This window comes from Diospyros lotus, chromosome 1, assembly GCF_014633365.1.
Source record: "Diospyros lotus cultivar Yz01 chromosome 1, ASM1463336v1, whole genome shotgun sequence".
In the NCBI taxonomy this organism is placed as follows: Eukaryota; Viridiplantae; Streptophyta; class Magnoliopsida; order Ericales; family Ebenaceae; genus Diospyros; species Diospyros lotus.
The window spans coordinates 28,588,848-28,607,576 of record NC_068338.1 but is presented as its reverse complement, the minus strand read 5'-3'; the positions used below and the strand labels follow the sequence as shown (position 1 = coordinate 28,607,576).

At 33.3% G+C, this 18,729-nt stretch overlaps 2 protein-coding genes across 2 annotated transcripts; both read left to right on the top strand.

The window, feature by feature from the left end:
- Positions 1-1,851: 1,851 nt before the first annotated feature.
- Positions 1,852-7,480, top strand: LOC127807641 (uncharacterized). The gene is made up of 3 exons (XM_052345666.1): positions 1,852-2,501; positions 4,595-5,056; positions 6,891-7,480. Exons 2-3 carry the CDS (start codon positions 4,616-4,618, stop codon positions 7,122-7,124), a joined length of 675 nt encoding a protein of 224 aa, XP_052201626.1. The 5' UTR covers positions 1,852-2,501; positions 4,595-4,615; the 3' UTR covers positions 7,125-7,480.
- Positions 7,481-9,870: 2,390 nt separating this feature from the next.
- LOC127807650 (actin-depolymerizing factor 2-like) lies at positions 9,871-15,635 on the top strand. The gene is made up of 3 exons (XM_052345678.1): positions 9,871-10,130; positions 14,797-15,062; positions 15,199-15,635. Exons 1-3 carry the CDS (start codon positions 9,894-9,896, stop codon positions 15,350-15,352), a joined length of 657 nt encoding a protein of 218 aa, XP_052201638.1. The 5' UTR covers positions 9,871-9,893; the 3' UTR covers positions 15,353-15,635.
- The last annotated feature ends 3,094 nt before the right edge of the window (positions 15,636-18,729 follow it).

Here is an 18,729-nt window from a genome sequence, read left to right as displayed (position 1 = left end):
ATTGTGGATGTCATAAACATTGTTGCAATATGACTTTAAAAGCTGATGACTAATTAAAGATTAATAGAATACCCATAAACACTTTGAGATCAATTGCTCGAGGGAGAAGGAATGACGAAGGATAACAACAATGGCAAGTAGTTATTTGACGTCAGTCACTATTTTATGCATTGAGAAGTTGAATATTTATCCGTCCAACTCTGTGAGAGAGGTTATACAAAATCAAATACAAAATAACTCAATTTCTCTCTACGTTAGCCTTATCATTTCACTTTAACTTATAATTATTTTAGATAGTATGTATTAATTAAGATAAAAATTAAAAAAATTAAGGTATATAAATTATTTTAAATTTGTTTTATTTTTAATATATTTATTAAATTTATCTTAAAAAATAAGTCACGTGACTTCTTATTTGATATTTTCTATATATTCTTATTTTTTCCTTTTAAGATAAGCATATCTTGGATCTTACACATAAGAAAAAATGGCGTATATATCTTCCAATGCATTCTAAAAAATTTAATAAATAATTTGATAAAAATTTTAAAAAGATTCTCAAACTTATCTTAATCATATATTGGTCTGAAAAACATTCTAACTTTATCTTGATATAACTTTATTTTACTCATAAACAAACGTTACCTTAATAATAAAAATTAATCGAGATTAATAAGGTTTTACAATTAAAAGAAAAAACAAATTTACCTTGTGAATTAAAGAAATATTAAAATTAAATTAAAAAAATAGGTTTTTAAATAATTTAGACTTTATACATACTTTATTCTCTCAACAATTAAAAAATAATAATATTTGGTCCTTAATATGCAAAATATCATAATTTTATATCTTAATTATCAAAAATTATTGTTTTACATCCTTACCATAAAATAATATTAACACCTATATGAATGGGCCCATTTTTACAAATGACAAGTCATGTGGATAATTGGTTAGCAATATTTGAATATGCTGATTAGTTTGTTGTGCTATTTTAATAATTAAAAAATATAATATTTGGTTCTTGATGCCCAAAATATCAAAGTTTTATATCTCAATTACTAAAATTTGTTGTTTTAAGTCTTTACTTTGAGACACAAAAAAGAATATAAACAAAATAGTGAGAGAGCGATGAAATCGAGTTTAATAAAGAGAAATGACGGAGATTAGTTATGTTATATTTTGTGATTGAGAATAAAAAAAAGATAGCGATTTTTGAGTTATTGATCCAGAAATTTAGGTGTTTGGAATTTAGGATTATTTTAAGCTATGTGTAATTCGGTTTTTTTCCCAACAAACTAAATTTTAATTTGATGTGTTTCATTGACGTGATATTTTAAATTATAGTGATTTTGTTTACACTTAGAGTAAGAACTTAAAATAATATTTTTTTATAAATGATATAGAAAATCTTGATATTTTACACACCAATAATCAAATAAAACATATTTTTTAATTATTACGAAAACGAATGCATTTATAGACGTAGTAACATTCCTTTACGATAAATATTTAAAATAATAATTTTTAATAATTAAAATAGAGAATTATTATATTTTGTATATAAAAATCAAAAAATATATTTTTTAATTATCCAAAAAAACGCTATGTATATAATTTATCTTTTACTAATAAGAGAAAGGGAGGAAGTAAATAATTTTGGAAAGTGATATAATAATAATAAAATAATTGGACGCTGGTAACATAAAAACCCATATATATGTATGTTGTCTCTAACACGAAGAAGACGGTGAGTGAGATTTGTCGTTTGTAAAGCGGTCACGTGCTTTCAGTTTCCATGACCTCACTCACTCACCAGCACCGCCATATAATACGCTGGTCACCACCTGGACCTGGACTTGGTGACCGACTCACCGTTCCTGATCAACGCGCCCGCTCCAGCGTTCATCGCACTGCCTCTTTGTATTTTTAGACTGTTCGTCCAATCTTATCCATCGACCAGTCCGTCAGTCAGTCTTCCGAGGACCGAGCTTTTATCCATCCATTTACCCCATAATTATATAAATAAATTCCCGGTTTCCTTCTTTCTTTCTTTCGTGCTCAACATTCACAGATCTCCTCTCTAATATCTCAGGACTCGACTCTGCGCGCATCAATTAGGGTTTTGGAGTTGAGCGGCCGATCATCCGCGTCCGAAATGCACTGACACAATGGCTCCGTCCGCATCTTCTCTGTGCGGCGTTCGTCTTCGCATCGTCTTAAGCACTTGCGTAGTTCGACCTAACCTTCTCAGCGTTTTTCGTCACTGCACTGACTTTTAGGGCTTGTGTGCGTGTAGATATGTGTTGAATCTATTTGATAACGAACGTGTCTTGAGCATTTGATCTGGAGAAAGAAGCCAGTGTGTTGGTTTCTCGAGTTGTTTGAATCAGTTTGGTCCGTCTGACGGAGATTGGCTTGGATTTCGCTGTGTCCGTTTTGGGAGATTCTGGAGCTATTGATTCCGGTGACGGTGCTAAAAATATTTGGTTATTGCTGAGGTAATGGCTCTATTAATTTAGTCGATGTGACTTGTGTGATTCCTGCATTTGATCGTAGGCTATCGCCATGGTTTGGGCACTGGATTGCGAGTTTCACATGTATGTGTTATGCTATATATATGATCTGATGCTGATTGTTAACCTTCGTTTTGCACTATTTGTTGATGCTCTGATATTTATGGTTTTGTTTTTTAATTATAATGGCTATCAATTGTCATCTCAGGTTCTCTGTGTTTAATGCCATAATGGAAACTTCAAATATACCCAGCATAAGCAAAACAATACAAAACAAAACAAAAAAAAAACCCTTAAAATCTGCAGCCATGGGATCAGGGGACAGTTGAAACAGCATAGCATCTCCTGTGTTTAATGCCATAATGGAAACTTCAAATATACCATGCATAAACAAAACAAAACAAAAAGGTCCTTCAAAATTGCAGCCATGGGAACAGGGGACAGTTGAAACATCATAGCATCCTCAGTATCTAACTTGCATGTATGTGAACCTAGCTTTGCCGTTTTAAGTTGTATTGTCGCGACGTGACGCCAATTCATTACAAATAAAATGTTATGTACTTTGCATCTCTCACATTGTTGTCGTGACTTGACGCCATTATGTTGTCCTTTACCCGATTATTCTATTATGGATGTAGCTGTACAATGCAGGAAAGCAGCAATTTTTTTTCCATACCTATCAAAATCAACTAACTTGAAGTTGTAAAACTGCAGTTTAATTTCACTGGCACTTTTGTAGTGAGATTATTGCATAAGTTCTCTGATTTAGTGGTTTTACAAGTGTAACTTTTCTTCTTATTGTCAAAGCCTTTAGAAATCAATAAATTATAACTTATATATGTGTTGCTATTCTTAATAAAATTCTTCCTTCATTCCAACATCTCTTATTTCACCATGCACATTATTTAATCAAAGCGTATCCAAATAATAAATATGAAAAATGCATTTTGTGTTTCTTGAATATCTTCCGTACTTAGAAGTTAAAACATGCATTTAAAGAAGGGTAATGGAGAAGTCATAATCAAAATGTTTTGACTTCCCAAACTAAGACATAAATGAGAGAGTATGAATGATTAATATATATGGGCACCTGCCTGGTGCAGTACCAAAAGGCTAAAGTCACCAAGCATGGGAACTTCCTCTGTGAGAGTAGACACTTTGTGCCCATTATGTTCAAACTCAGGCTGTTCTTGTCCAGGTTTCCCAGCACCCTTAGCACTGGTGACTGACATTTTACTTGCCTTATATGTTATGCCCCTGTACCCTCGCATCCTTCGTATATTAGTAATTAGCAATGTATTTATGAATTAGTAATACTGAAATGTTGTGTTACAGAATTTACGTTGTGTACATTTTTTTGTACTTAGTAAGTGGTCGATTTGTTGCTTCCTATTTCTTTTTGCTCCCTCATTGAGCTTAAACTTTTTCTGTATATTATCCTACCTCTGCAGTGTCACACTGATTGAATGCTTAAATTAAAATGAAGCTACCTTCTCTTTACAATTTTAACTTATCATGATGCTTTGATGGAACAAATTAAACAAAGAGAGGCAGTTGGTGGTACTTGTCATGGCAAAATATTCTGTCAGATTAATTCAGTTGGGATTATGTGTTACCCGTTCTTCTGCCTTGTTACTGCCTGCATCCATGTTATCTACAGTAATACATTGAGGAATTTGGATGTTGTGTGCTTCAATTTTCAAAGCTGTAATTTAATTTTGTACCCATTATTACTTGAGTCTTTCATTACATATGGGGTGAATGGAAATGTGTACCTAACAGATAACTGCACCTCTATAACTGCATCAGTTTTTTCCCACAAGGAGAGGGAAAAGAGAACGGATCCTATGGGACACAGGTCATATATGCCTCCACTTCTAATTTCTTCATAAACGAATGAAATATATCCATGCAGCTCTTTCAGAATTCAAGTACATTATACATGTCTACCCAACTCCAATTTGTCATCTGTCATGATTTGTTTGCGTATTTGCTTCTTGTGCTTACTGTTGAGGGATTTTAAGCTCCTTAATTAGTTGCTCTAACTTGAAATCCCCAACTGTCTTTGTCTTTGCAAGGCTAAAGTTCCAGGTTGAGTAATGGATATCTCAGTTCAGTATGCTGATCCAGTCAAGGAAGATTTAATAAGCTGTAATGACTGGGGACAGTTGTGGAGTAACTGTAAGCGAGGTGGTGGCAATGCTGATAGTTTAGTGGCAGAGCTTGGAACTGCTCTTGAAGATGCTCTAGTTTTGCTATCTACTTCAGCTCCGCCCTTGGAGGGGGCTGACATTAGTGATTTAGAAAAGAAGAATGAAAGTGAGGAATTGATTATTGATCAAGACAAAACCCTTCCTGCAACATCTGAAAATAAATTGGGAGTGCATGATGTGTTACCTTGCTCTAGCAGTATGCTTTGCTGTGATGCTCCTGTTAGCAGTAAAGACGAGAATTACGAGATATCACATAATGCATCTGATGGAAAAAGTTCCATGGACTTTGGCAAGCCATCCAGCGGCGCGACTATTGTGTCTCTTCCTGTAAGATCCTGGTCATCATATTGAATAGTGAAGAATTACTTTTCTTAATACTGTTGTTGGATTTTCTTCTTTTGTCATTCTTTGCATCATCTTTCTATGTCTATTTCGTGTTCTGTACATATCTTTATCCCCACACTCCAGGTCCTTTGTTATATGAAAGAATGTTACACCAACTTCCAACTAATTTGGTTTGATGTTTGAACGACAAATCAAACACGGATGATTGTAAATGCAAAAATACTTGGGTGGATATGTAAAGGTGCATCAATTCTTCTTAAAAAAAAAAAAAAAATCATACTCAACCGCATTGTCAAAATTAATAATCAGTCGTCTGAAAAGACATCTTTCCTTCATGTGGAATCCCAAATTTTGCATCCATGGATTCATGGTATTACCATTTACAGTTTTTTTATACAATATTGACGGGCACATCATATTTTTGCTGCAAATAGTATCGATCTCCTTATGTGTACTCGAACTAGAGTTTCATCATGTCAGCATTAAAACAGGGTTTTTTTTTTATGATTTTATAAGTGAGGAAATAATAGGTAAGACTAAACTGTTTGCCACCTACGTTTTGTTTATGGCACAAATATTCTTGTAAGATTAAGGTGATATGGTAGTACTAATAAGTTCTTTTAGTTTCTATATTGTTGATTTTGTGGTTTAATTTGGATTTTGTTTTGGAATATTGTTTTTAAGTTTTGATAGTTGTGGTTCCTTGTATCTTAGCTTTTTTTTTTTTTTTTTTTTCATTTTTGAGATTAAATTCCTAGTATCTTAGTTATGACTGCCACAAAGGTCACACTAAGTTCAAGCATCAACTTTAGTGTTATGCTGTTTCCAGACCAGTAATCAATTAAGGTTTGGTATCAAATAAATATGATGTCATTGATTGAATTCCTAGTATCTGTTCTGTTTATTTTTTGCATATGATGATTGAACTTCAGATGACAAATTCCAGAAGATTGCCCTATTCATCAAAGTTGCTGGCTGAATATTAAGCTCTCTTTGTTCCTTCCTCTCTTCCAGCTGATTGGGAAAAAATATTCATATCCACTCTAAGTAGCTGACACTTCCAATGTTATAGTCCCCCCCAACCTTTCAAGGCACCCCTTGGACCCTACCCTTGTTTTATCCCTACCTCTGCTGGCTCAAATTGTATTAGGATTAGAGAGATCCTAGTTTGAATCATTTTGATGCTAACTGTTGTTTTGACCATTTTAATGCTTTGACATCTCTGCATTTGAGGCTTTACCGATTTTGAATTCATGTTAAGCATTTTAGTTACCATAAGAATGTCATCATATTATCTTTTTCATGTTTCCAAGTTATAATCAAAGTATGGAATGGATTCTTTGATTGGATATTTGGATGTTCTGTTGAACTGTTATTGTGTTTCTCAATTTGCAAGGTCTTTTGCTGAAGGAGTGTTATTCTGCAAGATATCTTTTTAGGGATGATTTATTTTCTTCTAATAGGTTTCTTGAAAGAGTTTGATATTCTTCCTTTCTGTATCATTCTAGTGATAATTTATTTTCTGCAGTAAGTTCCAAGAACAAGTAACGTTTCTTAGTTGAGATTTTGATGTAATTTTAAAATTATACTGGCTTTGTTTTTGTCATTTTTGATGACTTTCCCTTTGCTTCCTTAAGATGTAAAATGGATTTGTGATTTCTTAAATGTTATTTTTGGTGGACATACCCAACACAAACTTCTGGAACATAAATTTGTGTACTAACACGATAACCCTGACGTTAAGTTTAGTTTTCCTCTTCGGATCATTTATTTGACACTCACTGTCCGTATTTATTTTCACTGTTTACTCTTTCAGACTTCTTTGAAGCTTGTCTCTGCCATGAAAGGTAGTCGTGAGAAACAAGGGCTGCATACTGGAAAGCTGAGCGTCAATTGGGCTCCTGATGTTTACGAGCCACCTCATACATCCCAATCTCATACTGTCACAAGCCACAACCAGTATGCTGGCTACATGTCCAAGAAGAGTCACCGGCACAAATCCAAAAGGAAGGGAAAATCTCCGCGAAGCCGCAACACCGAGAAAAAGTAACATAACAAAATGGTTTGAATCCCATACTTAGTTGCCAACAACCAGTCAGAATGGCGTTAGGTTATTTTGGTCATCTTTCAGTCAGAAAGGGAGCGAGCTTTCCTGGGTTATATTGTGTTGGTTATAGAGAGTCGATTAAACTCCTGTAGTCTAGATCTTCATGCCTGTCTTCTTCTTCTTCCTTGCATGGACTGGAGCTTTAGATAGGCTGGTGGTCTTCTGTAAATAGTTTGTTGTCTGCGTGTACATATTCTGTTATGAAAGATTTTCAAAGCTGAACCCAATGGACTATGTTTGTCACCAGTTTTATGTATATACTGTCTCAAAAGGTTAAGTGAGCCTTAACGTTGTGGGGACAGGGACTGGCAAGAGTTCACAGGTCTAAGCAGCAACCATGCGTAAGTGCTAACATTGACCAAGGATGGGCTGCCTCGGTGCACGAGGCTACCTGGTAAGTGAGAGAGGAGAGGAAGTTGTATTTATGTGTAATCTGTTTTTTGTTTTATAATATTTTTTAATCACAAATGAATAATTTTATTGTCTCAATTATTAGGGTTGCGAAGAAATCACACAAAATTTACTTGGATTGGGATTCTTAGTACGGTAATAACATGAGTTCAATGCCAAATAACTTGCAATTGCCCAAACAAAAGCCTATTATCGGAATTAAAGAGGCGTGGCGCATGGGACCATGAAAGTGTAGTGGTAGTCTTTTATTAATATTTTTACGTAATCAAATTTAATTTTTTCACCTTTCTCGTTCACCTCAACTCACTCACCTATTCAGGGCAAATAGCTTTAATTCTATTGCAATTAGTGAGCTTACGCTCCTTATATGAAATGAAATGGAATTAGGGTTGTAACTGTAATCGAAATCGTGAGAAATCGAATTGAAATTGAATCAGTCAATGGGGTTAAAAATTGTTTGATTGAGTAATGGTTTGGTTTGAAAAAAAATCAAATACTGTTTCAATAAGTATGGTTTGATTATGATTTTCACTAAATCTAAATCAAAACCTGAATCGAAATCGAATCAAATGTATGGATAAGTGAACCAAATCGAACATACATATAACAGATATTTATTTATTTAATATATTATATACACACATAATATATATATTGATTAATGTATTTTTTTATAAGTATTTTAACTAATGCATTATAAATATATAAAATATTTAATATTTATAAAGTAATTCATAAATAAAAATAAAATTTAATATTAAATCATTTTATTTTTATCAATCAAATAATTATATACAAAAAATTTGAAGCTAATTTGTAATTTTATACAAGAAAAAGGTAAATTTATAAGAGCAACTCCAATGTTGGACATCAAATCCAGCACTAATTTGGTGTCCAATAGTATTTTACACCAAAATTTTTAAGACCAAATTAGTGTTATCTCCAATGTGTAATACTAAAATGGTGTAAGAGAGAATCTTTAAAGAATATTTTATAAATAAATATTTAATAAATATTAATTAATTTATTTAACTTAGCATAATATAAGAATAAAAAGCATTTTATTTTTAAACCATGTTGTTGTTGTTGTTTTTATTTTAATTTTTTTCTATTTTCATCGTGTATTTTTAATTTAAGTTTATGGAAATATTATTACTTTTTATTATATTATTGAGTTTTTGCATTAAGAATATTTTCTTTCTATTAAGTAATTATTAAGATAAAAAACTTTCATATACATAAACAAAAATAGTTCATTTTATATTAACATGGTATTTATAAAATATATTAAATATTTTAAAATGTATTTAATATTATACTCATTTTATAGATCTTAATAAAATATTTATATCGGTATATATTTTTTATAATAATTTAATTTATATTTTTAATTATTAATCAAAATATACAAATATAATAAAAGTGATAAAGGATATAAAGAAAATAAGTTGTTTTGAAATTATACAAAGAGGGGTAAAATTAAAAATAAAATAAAAAATAAAATTTGGTGTTGAGTAAATAGTTTGGTGTTATACTATTCACTCAACACCAAATTTGGTAATTGAAAATTGTGCCAACACCAAAATAATGTATTCGTTGGAGAGCTCTTCAACGCCAAATTGAAGTCAATGCTGGAAATGGTGTATTCCTTATAATTGCTCTTAGAGTTTGTCTGTATTTGTTGTTGAGTTATTAAAATTTTTTATGAATATTATTTATAAGAGTTTGTCTTTGTTTGTTGGTATGAATTAAATTAAAAAAAATCATAGTTAAAATCGAAACTAAACCGAAATCGAATGGTTTGGTTATGATTTTTAATTTTTAAAACTAATAGATAATGATTTGATTTTAATTTTAATAATTTAAATTTAATTTAATTTGAACAAAAATCGAAACTAAATCGCACAATTTTCAACCCTAAATGGATTGTTGATGTTGAAGAAGTTTTTGACACTTGAAAAATGTTCAAACAGCTATGCATTTGGTAGACAAAAAGAAAAAAAAAAACAAAAAAAAAAGAAGAAGAAGTTGATTTTTACATTATTATTCTCTAAAATATTTACATTAATGTCACAAATTTATTTTTAATAAATTTTATGATCACTTTCCACGTTGCAAATGACAATGCAGTCCACCCAATTTATTTAGTTTTTTTTTTTTTTTGCAGGGAATCTAATTTGAACAAGCAAGCAATATTAAAAATAATAATGTGGCAGGGGCACATCCGACATTTACCCCCCCAGGCCACGTTTCCATTTTGCCATTGGCCAGACTTGCTTTCCCCGCGGCTGTCTGTGATGCATGAACCACCATCATGATATGATATTTAGAGCGCAGAGCCACCGAATACCAAAAAGGCTTGATAAAAAAAGAGACTGCCATTTCCTCCGAATCCAAGTCTCTCCTGCTTTCAAGTTTCAACTTTATTTCTCTCTCTCTCTCTCTCTCTCTCTCTCTCCGTCAAATATCGTCTTGTGCCCTAATCTTTTTCCCGATAATATCTGTTCTGGTCAATCGATCTTCTCCAATCACGCCATGGTGAGTCTCTCGAATTGTTCCTCAGTCCACTGCGTCTTTAGGGCTCCGTTTTCCTGCACTATATATATGCATAGGCATACATCAATATTTATGTAGAATGTTGCAGACATATATACACATGCGATCTGTGGCCTCGTTGTTTTGTGTGGAGAAATCCTAAACGATTCTGTGATTATCTGGCGTTGACAGCGCATTTTTAGGTCTTGTGATGGTAGATCTGATGTGGACTCATTTTGACCTTTGATCTCTTAATGTATATTGTTGATCTGGATCTATGTGATACCTTAGTGCTTGTATTTTTCGGTCTGATGGGGGTGATTCCACTTGGATTTATTTGATGACAGGTTCTGATTTTCTTTTTCTTTTTTCTTTTTGTGAGGGGGATGTTTTTGTTTTTATTTTTATTTTTTATTTTTTATTGTTTGTAATTTTTTGGCATTTACTGTTGTGAGACGGTGAGTTTGGCTTTTTAGATGAATTTCTAGAAGTAGCAGTGCGGAGTTTCAGTTTTTGTGTTGTATGATGGGCCTATTCGGCTTGTGATTACCCGGAAGAAAATTTTGATTTTCTTTTTCGAGGCTTGATGGTGTGAATGTCTGATTATTATACCTCAAGTTCCATTCTTTATGGTCCAAATGCTTTATTAATTGGCATAACTACTATTCTGTCCGTCTATCTCTCTCTCTCGATAAATTGATTGATTCAAGACACAATTCACAAAAAGAAAAATTCGAACCTGCTAAACATAAATTGCTTAGCGCTTGAAAATCCATTATTAAAACTGGACTGGGCTGGCCAGATCACAATCAGACTGGAGAACTGTCTGCCTATCGGTCTGGTCCATCTGGAAAAATCCTCCGGGTTTTATTCTGCCTGTCTGGTCGAACTAGTAATTGGGTGACACGGACTGGTTTGACCACTTTAACACAAGACCCACCACACATAGAAGTAGGCAAAGATCAGGAAAATCATTTTTCCCTTTAATTCACAGCGAAATCTATTGCACAAATCAAACATGAGCAAGGGTGATACATCACTCTTGCGGGGTTAGAGAAGAGCAATCTTGAAGGGGCTGTTGAGCGGAGACAAGAGTAGCAAGGGCAAGGCCCCGGACTAGAATATTCAAGAGCAAGAGAAGTAGCGGAGAAAGTGGAGTGGCAAACTATTGAATCTAGCTTGGACTGTACAGGAATGATGGGCAAATCTCTCTAAGGGTGCGTTTGATTGCAAGGGTGGAATTTGAGTGGAAAGAAAATGAATTCCAAGGAATTGAATTCTAGGAAAAATGAATTCCTTAAAATTGGAAATTTAAGTTGTTTGATTGGTATAATTTTCTACCTAGAAAATGATGTTATTTTCCATCTTTTGGTGTTTGATTGGTAATATTTTTCATAGAATTGGATAATTTTCCTGGCATTTCGTGTTTGATAGGCATTATTTTTCATGGAAAATGACACATTTTCCATGGAATTCAATGGTGAAAATGTATTAAAAAATATTAAATCTTGTACAGAAAAATTAAAATAATAATGTATTTTAAATTAATTAAATTATTTTCTCAAAAAATGAAACTGCAAAATTAATTTTTTTTTTGTTTTCTAAAGAAATAATTTATATATAATTTTTGACATATTCACTTTTTATACATATATTTATATATTTATATTTATTAAATAATTAATTTTTTTTATTTTCTAAAGAAATAATTTATATATAATTTTTGACATATTCACTTTTTATATATTTATATTTATTAATTATTAAATTTTTGACATATTCACTTTTTATACATATATTTATATTTATTAAATAACCCCCCCCCCCCCCCAAAAACCAAACCCCCAGCCTGCCCTGCTCGTCCCCAGCGGCCGCCTACCTCCATTTTCCAATTGCCAGGAAAATTCCATCTCCTCCCCCCCCCCCCCCCCAAGGAATTTGATTTCTTTGATTTGAAGGAAAATGGCCTCACGTGACCATTAATAGGAAAATGAGTTCCCTGGAAAAAAAATGCTATCAAACAATGTAAAAGTTGGAAAATGGGTGGGAAAATTACCTTTTCCTTGGAAAATTTGGGCTATCAAACGCGCCCTAAGAGCTGGAAATAAAGAAAGGGTCAAGTCTTGCAACGTGTGACTTGAAACTCGCTTTAGTGTGTTGTACCAGCGTTAGTCGCTCTTTGGCAGAATGTTTGAATTGTATAAGAGGCATCACTTTTGGTGAATGAATAAGAAAAATATATTTCAGTTTCTCCCTTCTCTCACTTAATTCTCCTTTCTCTTCAATTCCACCAACTTTCCTATTGTAGATCCTTTCCAATATCTAAGCTGTGTCAAGGAGCTGGTCACTTGCTCAGTGAAGTGAGAATTTGACTAAAGAGATAAATTCCAACTGATTGGTTGAGCTCATTCGGTCTTTTCTTCAGCCTGAAACAATTGTCTTTGCTTGAAAGAAAAACCCTATCAAGCTAATTCAAAGAAAAATCTGTGTTTGAAATGATCTTTCTGCGATTCATTGTCTGTCCAGCACCATCAATTGATCGATCAAGTAACTACTTCTCTCCCACATTTGATTTTTGATTTGGAAACTAAAGAAACCTAGTACTGCGATGGAAGTTACAGAAGTCCAGCTTTTGCTGGGCTCTCTCTCTCTCTCAATATCAAGTTGATTACAATTTTTATTTGGAAATTTCTAGAGATGGCCAGCTGTTTTTACTTTTTTGTATACCATTTTTCTATATAAAAATCAATCTGATGTGAGTATGTGGTCTATGTGAATCATCCTCAGCTGCTTCATATTACATTCTTTTGTATAATTTTTATTTTCAATGATAGTTTAGATATCATTTTCAATGATAATTTCTATATAAAAACCAATCTGATGTGAGTATGTGTTAATATTTTTATTGTTTTAAAAACAGATGAATTTTTTTAAATATTATTGTTTAGATAGTTGAAGACCTAGAACTAATAAATAAATTTGCTAACAAGTAAAGTCTGCAATATGATATAACAGATCTTTTAATTTTTAGATCATAGTTTTAATAATTATATATGTATTTGATAAAAACATTATGTTTTGACTCGGGTTTGACTGCGGTCTAATTATTGACTCTTAACCTTCTCTTATTCGTGGTTCCATACCCTGGTCCAGTTTTTACAACATTGTGTAAAGTTGTAAACCAATTTTTATATTTCTATTTTGATTTCAACTATCATGTATGTGCCTAGGGGACTCATGTATTGTAAGAAAGAGTGTGAACACATAAATCTTTATACTTTCAGGGTTCACTAAAATGTTGAATTGCTAGGCACCGATGGTTTTTTGACTTACAGATTTCTAGTCCTAAAAGGCTAGATGCTAGGCTTTGTGGCTTAGAAACTTATGTGTATTTGTGGCTCAGTGAATCCCATGTTTGACATTTTTCTTTTGATCCTTATTTTCATTTTGTGCTTGTGCAGCGAGGTGGCAAGCTTTGATAGCATTACAAAGTTGTTTTTTGTGATTAGAATGCCATGTATCCGAATTGTGGAGATAGCTTCATTGCAAACTGCAAAGAAAGTGGAAGGTTGTTTACAAAAACTATCACCCCTGATTTTCGCAAAACTGGGGGCCTCGTATATTGCAGATACCCTATGTGTGTGAGTGTGAGTGTGTTTGTAGGAGAAAGGGAGGAGCCCCAAAGAGGGGGTGGGGGGGTTGGATGTCCCTTTTCGCTCAATTTGCTACAAGATCTGCATCTTGTTACCAAATTCAACTCTATAAAATCTGCTTGTTTCTTTAGATTTTTTTTTTTGGTGGGTGGGGGGGGGGGGGGGGGGGGGCGTTAGTTTTATTAGATATGCTTTACAAGATCATATTTGCTGTAAGGTTTAGAATGTTAGGCAGTGAAACATCAACATGAATACGACTAAAATGAGGATGTTAAGATAATGATCAACAAGATGCAATTTAGATGATTTGCACATGTTTAAGAAGACTAAAAGATGTATAAAATAGTTGTGTGGATAGAATGGAAAAATCTTGTAGCAATAAGGATAGAAGGCTAAAGAAAGCTTAGTGGAAAACCCTTAAACATTGGATAATGGCTTTACAGAAGATATAGCCATGGATAGAGTCTGTAGAGCTAAATTTTTTTTGGTAGACCCCATCTAGGAGGATTAGGACTTCCCAAGACCGGGGGGGGGGGGGGGGGGGGGGGGGGGGAGAGAGAAGAAACAAACTGGCTTGGGAGCTAACAACTGTGCAATCTCCTTTTGTGTTAACGCTGTGCATTTCCTCCTTTTGTTTTCATCAAGTCAATTCATAAACCTCAATCCCCTTTTGTGTTAGCTCTGTGCCTTTCCTCCTGTTGTTTTTCATCAAGTCAATTCATAAAGAGGTATTAGGAATTTCTTATGGTAGTGTTTTCTTCAAGGTTAATGCATGCATTTGAGTACAAATACTCAAAAAAAATAAATAAAACAGTGATGAATTAGAATGACTTTGTAAGGGAGGCAAATGTTGATTAAATCCAAGTTTAAATGGAGATAATTCGGAACTACGAATTTGAGAGCTAGCTTGCCAGTGTCCTAGATAACATCTAGGAGCGTTTTGTTTTAGTTCAGTGTCCTTTTTTTAGTGGTTTTGTCATCATGTTTGCTTTGTTTTCCACATCTTGTTATCACAGGCAAATGCAGCATCTGGGATGGCTGTGCATGATGATTGCAAGCTTAAATTTTTGGAGTTGAAGGCAAAAAGAACTTACCGATTCATAGTTTTCAAGATTGAGGAGAAGCAGAAGCAGGTGGTTGTGGAAAAAGTTGGCGAGCCAGCTAATAGCTACGAGGACTTCACTGCAAGTCTTCCTGCTGACGAGTGTCGGTATGCCGTATATGATTATGACTTTGTGACACAGGAGAATGTCCAAAAGAGCAGGATTTTCTTCATTGCGTGGTATTGTTTTCTTTCAGATTTTCTTTTAAGATTTCACCCATCCGGGCATCTTTCATTTTTCGTCCTATTCAAGATACCCGATTCTCTATTTTGGCTGTTCATGTTTCCATTAATTTTTTCTTTTCTTTCCATATAGGTCACCTGATACATCACGGGTGAGAAGCAAGATGATTTATGCAAGTTCCAAGGACAGATTTAAGAGGGAACTAGATGGTATTCAAGTAGAGCTGCAAGCTACGGACCCAACTGAGATCGGCCTCGATGTCATCAAAAGCCGTGCAGATAAATAATTAATTCTCCAGTCTGGCAATGGATCTTTGACTCTTTGCTCTAGTGAAGAGAAATGTTAATAGTTGTGGGATAGTGAAACCTGGTTGGGATATGGCATTGGTTTGTCATTCAATGTTTTAACATATAATATTCTCCTCTCCAAAAACTAGTGATTTTGGGCTTGTGATTTCATTTTGTGTGGAACTTAAGATTACCATTTTCAAGCCATTGTGTATCATTATCTGGGGCCGGATAATACTTTTCTGTCTTTGCAATGGATGATGTATTGCCCTTTTTCGTGAACCTTCCAATTTCCCAAGAAAGGAAATAGTTGGATAATCAAAATTATCTGAAATCTTCGCACTATCATTCAACCATATCAGTGTGGTTCTTGTCGTAGTCTGCCCATTGAACAAATTATAGGTTTAGGATGACTTTTAAGGTATTTTCACTTGACTTTGCAGGTGCATAATTATTTTCTGCTATTTCTCTTCTTGCGGGGTTATTATTGTTTAGGGTTGTCGACAGAGCCCAGTCGTTCTGCCAATAAATAGAATGAAATAATTTTGTGGCTCTTGCATAAGCAATCCATCTGGTAGACTTTTGGTCAATGCACTTAAATATAAGAAATCCCTACCATTTGCGTTTTTCAGTTCGTACAGCCCTCAAAATATTTTTTGCTAAAACAGGCGAAATCTGGGGGCCACCGAGTCATCCGAGTACACTGTAAGCTGCTTCTTTCCATTCTATTTTATTGGATGATACTAACTGTACATTAAGAATTATATTTTGAGTTTTATATATATATATATAAATAATTAAAATATTTATTATACCTCGTCTCATCGTCTTGGATGGAGAGGGATATTTTTATTATTTTAACTATAATATCTAATCTAAGGTGTAATTTAAAGAGAACAAATAATATTTTCTCTATTTCATATCAGGGTTAAAGCAAGATTTGTTGTTTCTAGTTGAAACTATAAAGGTCCTCCTATAATCCTATTGTAATTATCAGAAAACCAATTGAAGCGAACCCTCTAGCTAGAGTTAGACTCGAAGTACCAGAGGTCCCAAGTTTGACTATTTGCATTTTTTATAGAACTTAAATAGTCACTTATCATGCTTTAACAAGATTTAAAATAGTCACCCATCATGCTTTAAAGGGTGTTTGGCTTACCATTTTTTAAGATGATTTTTAAGTTTTTTCATTTAAAAGTTATGTAAAATTTTAAATTTAATTAACGTTTAAGATAATATATTTAAATAAATGTACTTTAAATTACCGTTTTAATAATATTTGTATAACTTATTTAGATACACGTTTGTTAAAAATTAAATAGTTTAAACTGAAAGAAATCAAATGTACAGTGGTACAGGTAAAAATAAAATTTTTACTATGTATCAGATAAACGTAACAGAATATAATATACATGCAATATATAGATTGGGTATTTAAACAATACGCATATTCAACAATTAAATACATAAATAAATGCATACATATTGTCTGATGTAAGGATGGAGTATAAAAATAATTTATGTATTGAGACTGAATCCACCTCAATATGTTGTGGTCCTAGTCAATCCACATTTAGTATACTGAATGGTACTGTTCTAGTCACCCCCTTTCATGCTAGACACAAAGGTTTCTCGTATCACCAGTGCTCACGTCTCAAAATTATAAGTATAACAATTACACGTATAATTTCTATAGCAATAGAATATTTTCAGAAAAAGGAAAAACTGCACTCATAGGGAAAGCCAGATGAAAAGGCAGAGGCATTGCCTCTGTTATTAAACAATTCCCCCCTCATTTTTTTTTCTCCCCTCAATTTCAATTGAAATTCGCCGCATTTTACTGTGCAATCTAATATACAATTAATAATTGATATTACTATGCACTATTTGCAATCCGCCATCTCTGTGCAATCAATAATTAATTTCACACTATGCACTATTGGCAATGGGTCAATAGTCAATTTTTGACCAATCACTTTTAGAGACATTTTGAGCATACGATGTTGATATCATACGCAACACTAGGTTCACTACCTGCCAATAATCAAATAATACCACCCATTAATCCATTATCAGAACTTCTTCAAATCCAACGTTGTTCTGAGAGTTCCTGAATAACGCTTAGCAGTGGTTCAGGACAATATAGGTGGTAGTGAAGTCTCACTATATACTATGCACTATTTGCAATCCGTCGCCTCTTATTATGCAATCAATAATTGATTTCATACTATGCACTATTACTATGAACTATGCATTATTGCCAATGAGCCAATAGTCAATTTTTGACCAATAACTTCTAGAGACATTTCGAGCATACGATATTGATACCAAATGCAACACTAGGTTCACTACCTATTAGTAATTAGATAATACCAAAATCCCTTTCGGTACTGGTCAACCCATTGACCCATCATCAGAACTTCTTCAAATCCCAACGATCTTCTGAGAGTTCCTGAATAGTGTCTAACAGCGGTTCAAGACAGTATAGATGGTAGTGAAGTCTCACTGTAAGTGAACCTATTACAGTTAACGATTACCGTGTGTTATAATCCTTCTATCACCTGATGTCTTGACTGAACAAGAGTCATGGAGTGATAAACTCACAAATTTAATAACTATGTGTCAGACTTCATTAATGTGATTAAATGATACATCAGAAAATACTTTTCTTGACTTTCAATCTACCATGTTCAAGGATTGTCCCGTCACATCAATAATAAATCACATAGGACATTCACCCCCATCAAATACCAACGAGGGTGATGGATCATATTCCCAACACCTATTTTCAAATACCAACAATACGAAACCACATAGATGAATGTCCCCGTCTTTCAATTGGACAGTTCGGCTCATTAGTAAATCTCACACATCAATACACAAAACAACTATGCCAATTCAAGTCTAATGATCAATACACCATCGCAACCTAATGACACGGCCATTATCCACCAAGCCATGTGGTTAGTCATCAACATCACATTCGGTTGATCGTTCCCCAACGACCACCTACAAGTCTACTAACAATATCTCATGTCATATGACGTGTGACACACCATCCTCCCATCAATATTCTCATATAGAACAAGGTAGTAACCCTTGTGCTAATTCGTACTCAATTAATCGGAGTCCACATCCAAAGAATTTAAGAACTAGAAATAGTTTATGAAGTTTTGTTATTAGATAATTCTGTCAAATAATCTCAACACCTTGAGAATAAGATTTTCACATAGAAAATATAAAGATTCATTCATATAATTGATTGAAGAAAATATGAATTAAAAAAATATTATCTTTCATTGATTTATAAAAAAATACAATTAATGCATTAAAAATAAATCCATTATATATCATCCAAATCTAACATCAGGGCACA

What these genes read in the sequence shown, in the direction of transcription:
- LOC127807641 (XM_052345666.1), top strand. Translation starts at nt 4,616, where the DNA reads ATGGATATCTCAGTTCAGTATGCTGATCCAGTCAAGGAAGATTTAATA. An exon ending in CGACTATTGTGTCTCTTCCT is followed by an intron (nt 5,057 to 6,890) that starts GTAAGATCCTGG and finishes TTACTCTTTCAG; the next exon opens with ACTTCTTTGAAGCTTGTCTC.
- LOC127807650 (XM_052345678.1), top strand. Translation starts at nt 9,894, where the DNA reads ATGAACCACCATCATGATATGATATTTAGAGCGCAGAGCCACCGAATA. An exon ending in TCTTCTCCAATCACGCCATG is followed by an intron (nt 10,131 to 14,796) that starts GTGAGTCTCTCG and finishes TTGTTATCACAG; the next exon opens with GCAAATGCAGCATCTGGGAT. An exon ending in AGGATTTTCTTCATTGCGTG is followed by an intron (nt 15,063 to 15,198) that starts GTATTGTTTTCT and finishes CTTTCCATATAG; the next exon opens with GTCACCTGATACATCACGGG.